The sequence below is a fragment of the Chiloscyllium plagiosum genome, chromosome 2 (assembly GCF_004010195.1).
Source record: "Chiloscyllium plagiosum isolate BGI_BamShark_2017 chromosome 2, ASM401019v2, whole genome shotgun sequence".
NCBI lineage: Eukaryota > Metazoa > Chordata > Chondrichthyes > Orectolobiformes > Hemiscylliidae > Chiloscyllium > Chiloscyllium plagiosum.
In genome coordinates this window covers 59,262,727-59,271,553 of record NC_057711.1, presented here as the reverse complement: position 1 = coordinate 59,271,553, position 8,827 = coordinate 59,262,727, and the positions used below count along the sequence as shown (strand labels likewise).

At 39.0% G+C, this 8,827-nt stretch overlaps 1 protein-coding gene across 4 annotated transcripts in view; it reads left to right on the top strand.

The window, feature by feature from the left end:
- Positions 1–8,827, top strand: part of fbxl17 (F-box and leucine-rich repeat protein 17) — a 778,005-nt gene that overhangs the window by 760,876 nt on the left and 8,302 nt on the right. Inside the window, exon 11 of one of the 4 annotated variants that reach the window (XM_043710316.1) lies at positions 4,701–5,206. The exons of the other annotated variants lie outside the window; for them this stretch is intronic. Within the exon in view, the coding sequence (XP_043566251.1) occupies positions 4,701–4,799 (99 nt within the window). The 3' untranslated portion in view covers positions 4,800–5,206. Of the gene's footprint in view, positions 1–4,700; positions 5,207–8,827 lie in introns of those variants that run through there. 4 annotated transcript variants of the gene reach the window in all.

Here is an 8,827-nt window from a genome sequence, read left to right as displayed (position 1 = left end):
CTGGATGCTGCCTGACCTGCTGCGCTTTTCCAGCAACACATTTTCAACTAATTAAAGATTGTCAATCAAGCACACAATGTAGCCAACTTGCATAAACTGAAAATTACATACATCGATATGCAGAGCCCTGTCCTTTGCAGACAGAAAGAATATGGCTAGACATGACGCTTGTTTCAACTCTCCAAATTTGTGACGCCATTTACTGGTTCATTTCTCAGGACAATGCCCTGAGCAATCGGTGTCAACCTGCCTGGCTTAAAATTTAAGCAAAGCCTGGCTGTTAACTGTCAGTCACAATAGGTGAACAAAAACAGAATTAACATTTCAGGTCCCAAATTCAGAATTAATATTTTGGATCAATTTCAGAACTCAGTTCTGAATTAGGGTCACTGGACCGGAAATGTTATTTCTACTTTCTCTCTACAGATGCTGCAAAACCTGCTGAGTTTTTCCAGCGATTTCTGTACTTGTTTCTTATGTCCAGCATCCGCAGTTTTTTTTCTTTTTTTTATGATTAATGGGTGCATTCTCTGTGGCAATGCTTTTGGCAAGCAGTGTACACTTGCCAACCAGCACTTTCCTTTGTTGCCATAAAAATGTTTTTTGCTTATTTATATTTGGGAAAATTATCCTGTTGCATACAAGACGAAAAGTGTCAACAATTTATTTTCAGCAAAACACAAGTTTAAGAATAAGGACTCTACCTTTTAGTCAGAGAAGGGATTTTTTTTTCTTTGTGAGAGTAGTTAGTATGAGAAATTCTCCTCCTCAGAAAGCAGTAGAAGCTGGGTCGTTGCACTTATTCAGGTGGAATTAGAATCTTTGATTGATAAGAGAATGGAGTTTTTTTGAGAGATGGACAGGAATGTGAAGTTGAGAACACATCTAAATCAGGTGCAATCTTCTTGAATATTGGGGCAGGCTTGCTCTACATTTGATTCTATTTGGTGTATTCATATGCTTGAAGGGCTGATCAACGTATTCCTAATTCCTATGCTGCTGTGTTTCTGTGAATGAATTCAGCAATTTATATAAAGACATTTAAGAAAATTTGCTAAAGACCCATTTGCTACATTTGACTTCAATTAATGCCTCATTTAAAAAAAAGCACTTGAGTTCACAGTATCACATTGTAAACACATGGAGCTGTTAATCATACACTGAACTGACAGGCATCCTGCAGTGACAACCCTGAAGCTCCCTTTAACACAGTGAAATAGCTAGTACAGCTTGTTTTCAACACTTAAGGCAGTATTTTTATTTCAAATATTTAGAGGGAAGGAAAGTTCAATGCCTTGACAGTTCCCTTTAAGCTCCAGTATGTTTGGCTGTTCTGATGAATTCATGCACTTGTTACATATATTTGTACACTTGTTACATTCATTTATGTCTAATTTAAACAACTAGAATGAGCATTTGACCTTTCCAAAATCTGTCCCAGAACCGTGCCCGAAAGCATACCTTACCATTCCAAAGAGAGCAGGTGGTCTCCTGACAGCAGATCAAGGAGCAGTGCTGCAGTGACCTTAAATTTTTCCTGCTCTCTATTGGTCATGTTTTAGTTACCACGGAGGATGGTGGGGAAAAGAAAATCCAAATAAGGACTGAGTCACTGACTCAGGTCCATATTAGCAAATGGTTAAAGCAATAAATAATAATTTTGCCTCATTATTTGTGAGGGAGACTAACATTGTGAATTTAAAATCGGAAGGCAAATTCAGAAGATTTATAAATCTATTAAAGATGTATACGGGGAAGATGATTTGTTTACCATCAAACTTTGAGGATAAAACTCCTGATCGGAATGGATTGCATGCATATGCGTAACAAAATTTTGGGAAAGAAATAGCAGAGACCTTATTATACACATCTCAAAATTTACAGAAAAAGGAATCAAGTGTTGGCAGATAGTTAATGTGGTTAATTAAAATAGGATAATGCGGGAACTATTGACTAACCTTAACATCCATGATAAGAAGATCAGCGGAACCTTTGACTACTAAATGATGTAGAAAATTCTAGAATAGTGTGCACATGTTTCAAAAAGAAAGGTGAAGCTTTTACCAAAATAATTGTATTATTTGATGAAGTAACAGGCCAACAATGGTAATATATTCAATGTAAAATATCTTGGTTTTCAAAAGACCTTCCACAAGAAGGGTGACATGGTGGCTCAGTGGTTAGCACTGCTGCCTCACAGTGCCAGGGGCCTGGGTTCCTTTCCATCTTTGGGTGACTGTCTGTCTGGAGTTTGCACATTCTCCCCCTCTGTGGATTTGCTCCGGGTGCGCCGGTTTCTTCCCATAGTCCAAAGTTTGGTGGATTGGCCAAGCTAAGTTGCCCTGTAGTGTGCAGGCTAGGTGAATTAGCCATAGGAAGTGCAAGGTTACAGAGAGAGGGTAGGGAGTGGATTTGTGCAGGATGTTCTTTGGAGGGTTGGTGTGGACTTGATGGGCCAAATTGCCTGATTCCATTCTGTAGGGATTCTATGAAGATATCACAAACTCGAACAGGCATATGGCATTCAGAGGCAAGTAACTGACTGGATAGCAATCTGGTTGTAAAATGCATCAAGTAGAGGTTGAACCTTTTTTTTCTATTATACTATTTTTATTAAGCAAATCAATTGTTCAGAGACGTTATTACACATCTCTGGAACGGGAGGGTCTTGAAAGTCCGATGAATAAAACTTGGTCAGCTGTGTTCCATAATGATCAATGTGTGAATCATTGCCTTTTATTATTTACAATTTGTATACATGTTGGACTGTACATATGTACAATTTCAATATTTGTAGATAACACCAAATTGGAAGATGTAGTTAATCCAGAAGGGGACTGCAAGAAAATTACTAGATGACATTAATAATCTTGTAGAATGGGTATATCATTGACATATGAACTTTAGTATAGATAAACATAAGTAGTATACAGTATTTTCACAAGAAGAATAAGGAGATTGTACAGTCTTTGGAAAATAACCTTAGTTGTTGCTGGTGTTCTGCCAGACTTCCTGTGAACTTCTAGAAATAAGACAGTGGGATTTCATATTCTGAAGAATGAGTTTCTAAATTCACACTTGGCAGGAGATTAGAAAATTAAGTTTATGTCATCAAGTATGTGAGCAAAGTGATTTTCATTTTGAAACCAGGTATATGATACTGTGTTAACAAACCTTTTAAGGTTATATGTCATTTTATGTTAATTTAATTCAGCTTTTTTGAATCTTTACCATTCAAATTTTACTTGAGTTTGTCTCATGCCCTATATTATGATTCCATCTGATATCATTACTGAACAGGCAGGTCCCAGAATGAAATGTGACTTGATAAATTATATTTTATATTTTTTAATGTCACAGTCAATCATGGAAACATGCACACACAAGACTGCAGATTTGGTTTAACAATAGAAAGGAAGTTCAATACACCAAATAAATAAAAATAAAATAAACCAAACCAAGCTCTCTAAATGTAACACTGTTTGAAATATTTCAAAATACAGGGCAAAACAAAATTTCATTTTTTTCCCCAACACCATTACTTTATAACAAATCAAAAACCTGATCCATTTTCCTTCCATGTCCAAATACAAGTTTGACTTAGCTTTTTTATTCCCCTCTTAGCTGCCCTCCTGTGACTGGTGAATATTGTGTATAGTTCTGGTCTTCCTACTATAGGAAGAGTGCTATGAAACTTGAAAGGGTTTGGAAAAGATTTACAAGAATGTTGGCAGGGTTGGAGGATTTGAGCTATAGGGAGAGGCTGATTAGGCTGGGGATGTTTTCCCTGGAGCGTCAGAGGTTGAGAGGTGACCTTACAGGGGTTTATAAAATCATGAGGGGCATGGATAGGAGATAGGTCTTTTTCCTGGGTTGGGGGAGTCCAGAACTGGAGGGCATAGGTTTTGGGGTGAGAGGGGAAAGATTTAAAAGGGACCTGAGCGACAACCTTTTCACGTAAAGGGTGGTGCGTGTGTGAAATGAACTGCCAGAGGAAGTGGTGGAGGCTGGTACAGTTATACTATGTAAAAAGCATCTGAATATGTATATGAATAGGAAGGGTTTAGAGGGATATAGACTAAGTGCTGGCAAATGGGACAAGATTAATTTAGGATATCTAGTTGGATTGATGAGTTGGACCAAAGGGTCTGTTTCCATTCTGTACATCTCTATGACTCTAAGTCATTTTCCTGTACAATTCACAATACTGAAATCTTAGACTTATCCAGTCTTTTAATAATCTGTAGAATTCTAACCAAACTGGTGTGAACTCATAGCCTGAAGTTTCACAAACTAAATTCCGAGATAACTCCTTTTTCTAGGGGATATTATATTGTCAACTAACTTCAGTCAGTTCCTCTTCGAACTACTCAAAGACTTTCCAATCTCTGGGACATCTTAAGCTAAATCCTACCTTGGAAATATATTGCCATTCCTTCAATGTTGCTGGGTCAAAAATCTGAAACTGCTTCAGCGCCATGTTCTTCCTAACTAAATGGACTGTAATAGTTCAAGAAAGCAGCTTACCATCGCCTTCTGAGGGGCAGTTAAGAATAAGTGACAATGTTGGCCCAGCCAGTGATGCCCTCAGCCTGTGAATAAGTTTCAGAAACACCCAAAAGTAAGGTAATGTCTTTCAATGTTTTCTCTTTTGTGTTGTAAATGCCACAATAGAAACAAATTTGCATGAATACTTTCAGAAGCCTTCAATCATCTGCTATCGAACATGTGAGACCAGCACAATAGTGCAAAAGAGAAGTCTGAAGCATGTGCAACAAGTCTTCACCCAAAAGGACTGAGCGGATGCTCCATCTCAAGCTCTCCCAGAGGTTTTCAGCATCACAGACACCATTCTTCAATCATTTTGGTTCACTCTATGTGCTATCAAGAAATGGCTGAAAACACTGGATACTGCAAAGGCTGTGGATCTTGATAAGATTCTGGCAATAGTACTGAAGTTGAGTTGTTCAGACTTGTCATTCCCTGATCCAAGCTATTCTAGTAAAGTTATAACACTGACATCAACCCAACAATGGGGAAAATTGACTAGATATGCCCTGTGCATAAAATACAAAACTAATCCAGTCCAACCAATAAACATCCCATCAGTCCTCACTGTTATCAAGCACCATTTGCTTAACAGTAACCTGCTCACTGACATTCCATTTGGGTTCTGCCACACACTTAACACCTTGTGTAGAGGATAATTTCTGCCAGTCAGCATCTTTAGGACTGACAATTAATTATCACAACTGTGGAAGTTTTTTTTATTATTGGAGATTGAAAGTGATTAAATTGGATTTTTTAAAATGTTTCCTTTGCCTGACTCTTTTTATCTCTCTCTTAACCAAATTATCTTCACTTCTGTTTTTGCCTTTCTGGAGCATAAAGTTCTTCCAATTGAATATTGGAATGATTGAAGTCACTGTCTTTGCTGCTGGGATTGGGCAAAACGAGGGGGTGTGGGGTGGTCTTTGGAGGGTCAGTGCAGACTCATTGCACCGAATTACCTCTCTTTGCACTGTTGAAATTCTAATGATTCTTTGTGACCTTTGTCTCATATTTGAGCCCAAGGTGAGCTTCAAACTACATATCTGCATTATTACTAAAATCGTCAATTTCCACATTTGTTGAATTCACTTACTGGGTGTGAGTATTGCTGTCACAGCCGGCATTTATTGCTCATTCATAACTGGCCTTGAGCAGGTGACAGTGAGCGTCTTTCTTGAACCCCTGCAATCCATGTGGTGCAGGAACAATGTTGCTATGGAGGAAATTCCAGGATTTTGATGCATGACAGTGAAAGAGTAGCAGTATCTTTCTAATTGAGGATGGTGTGTGGTTAAGAGGAGAACTTGGAGATGATGATTGATTCATCCATTTTCTCTCCTGTCCTCCAGTTGTTTGCTGTCACAGGTTTGGAAGGTGCTGTTGAAGGAGCCATAGTGAGATGCTGCAGTTCATCTTGTATATGGAACACACTACAGACACTGCAATAGTACTGGAGGGAATGAATGTTTTGGGTGGTGGTGGTTCGGGCCTTAACCGAGCATGCTTCTTTGTTTTCTTTCAGCCTGGAGTAGGGTATGGTCATATGGAGAGAATTCTTAGTACTAATTGTTTGGTGTGGCCCACAGGATATTTTGTGCATTTATCAGTTTATTTAATTTAACTTAATAGTTGTGGACAAATGTGCGAAACTAAATTGCACTGCCAAAAATCATTGCCATCAGATTTAGGGGCCCAAACCCACTTTTACAAAAAGCTATTTCCTTCAGCAAAGCCAATTGCACATTCTTGGTTAAGTAAAACTGTAATATGTTATAAGGCACTAGTATGATGATCATGACTTTAAATTGCCCTTTTTGACTTGTAAATGTGCTCCACTAATCAACTATGATAACATAGAACATTATTTTTGTTATTAAGCAATCCTGCCTTCTATATAATATAATAATTTAGGAATACAGAACTTTAGTGTCTCTGTAAATCAGCATTTGTACTCCATGAAAGGAAAGTGCTGATTGGTTGGCAAGTGGACTCTTGTAGAGGTGTTGCCACAGAGAGTGCACTGAATAATGCTGCTCGAAATTTAATACCCAATTTTCATTTAAATTCCTGCCTTCCCACTGTGAGTACAGCAATATTTTACTTTTGTCCTTGAACCATCACATCCCAAATTCCTAATGATCTATCCTTGGCCATGTTATTTTTGCATCCAGGTTTTGACTATCAATAATACCCCCAGTTAGCATGAAGTCAGCTTCCATATGAAATGAAAGTTTTGTAATATATATTGGTACGTAACTTTTAGAATTTGGGTTCTTTGGCAAATCAGCATCAGCACGGAGTGGATTGCTGCCAGATTATGCTCATGTGTCCAAAGGCAAGCAAAAGCTGAAGTATCTCATTCTTGGCTCATACACACAAGAGGTTTAACTCCCCCAGCCATATGTCATAAACTTTTTATGATTATTAAACATCTCTTGCTTTATAAATGGGGCAGTTTTTACAGGAACAGGTGAAAAACCCAGCACTATAAAGCCATTTTAGGAAGCAGTTTAACAATGTAATTGAACTCTTGTAGTACAAATCAGGTCACTATATTTCATTGCTGAGAACTAATTAATTTATTTTTCATTAACATAAGCTAGCAACACGCGTTGGTCCAGATCTTCAAAAGTCCAGAGTGGTGAAATCTGGATGTAAGTCTGCGTTGCATGTGTTCTGACCCACATATGCATTGTATTGCCTGGAAATTTTAAATTTGCACTGCTCAAGTCATTCAGTGATTGTGTCCAACACTGAGTTCAATATTAGAAATTTAGCTTCGATACCTAGCCACATACCTGCATACTTAACAAAGCTTACAACATTTAATACCTGGTCTAATTTACACATTAGCTGTAGAACTGAACCAAGAAACACAACCTCATCTCTGTCCTGATCCCAGCTCTTCCTTCCAGCATTACCCACCTTCTGACTTGATGACACATGCCAACCCAACTTGACTAGCCACCCAACACAACGTAACTGCCCTCACTTCAGCAACTGTCTACCTAATCCAGCTAGCCTTCTCAACCTTACATCATACCTGATATGACAATTGGTCTCCCTCAACTACCCACTCGACCTGACTGCTCCCTGTTATCACTGCCCACCTGACTTGACCATTCCCCCAATTCCTAACTTGATTCAACTCTTTCCTGAAGAAGGGCCTGTGCCCGAAACGTCGAATCTCCTGTTCCCTGGATGCTGCCTGACCTGCTGTGCTGTTCCAGCAATAAAGTTTCAACTCAACTCACATCTAACCTAACCACTCACCTGAATTCACAGCCAATCTGATCCATTTGACACCCTGAACTGACCACACCCTCCAAATCGACTGTTGACCAGATTGTCCACTCATCCACCTGCTCACCAACTCTCTGCCTGTTCATGCACCCACTCGTACTCCCACTCGCACGCTCACATACTCAGTTGCATGCTCACAACACATTTACATGCTCACATGCTCACCTCCCCACTCATATGTCTGGAGGACGGGAACATTTGTGGCTGTAACAGCTGCTCCTTTTTGAGGTATTTTAGGTATTGGGGGTGATTTCCAGGAGTAGCAATTACTGTTTTATATGCTGTTGCAATTGTTTTGGAACTTTGGAGGAAGACAAAGTCAAAACAACAGCACTTTTTAAAGGGAGAAAGACAGATAATGGCAGTGAGCACATGGCCAGTAAGGGAGAGAGAGAAAGAAACCTACACTGCTAACTGACACAGCAGTGAATCTACACAGTTACTGCTTTTGCTGTTTGAATTCATGTATTGCTGGACATCGGAGTGTGTCTAGGAAAACGTAACAAACAGCGAAATTCACAACTGATCGTGAGGAATCCTGTTTGGGAGAGGTCACAGCACAGAAACAGATAAGTGAATAGTTTTAAGTATAGCCTTACTGTAAATCTACAATAGTGAGTAGAGTGGGTACTTTCTTACATATGTTGTTATTGGGATCTGTCTCTTTATTACATTTTTAAAATATAAGCCATAAGTATTAAGTTAGCCTGGAGCTAACTGGAGCAGTGTTTTTAGAGCAATAAGACGGTGCTATTTTCTGGGTCTGTAGATTGGAAGGACCAAAATGGCCTTTAGTAAGTGTTATGCTCTTCTTGTCAGATGTGGGAGTTTTAGGAGAGTTTAAGGGTTACTGAGGATTATATCCGCAATAAATGTCATTGGTTGCGAATCCTGTCAGATCAAATAGATCGGTTGGAGTGACAGTTAGAGGCAATGAGAAATTTACAAGAGCTGGGGGGTGAGATGGATGGCA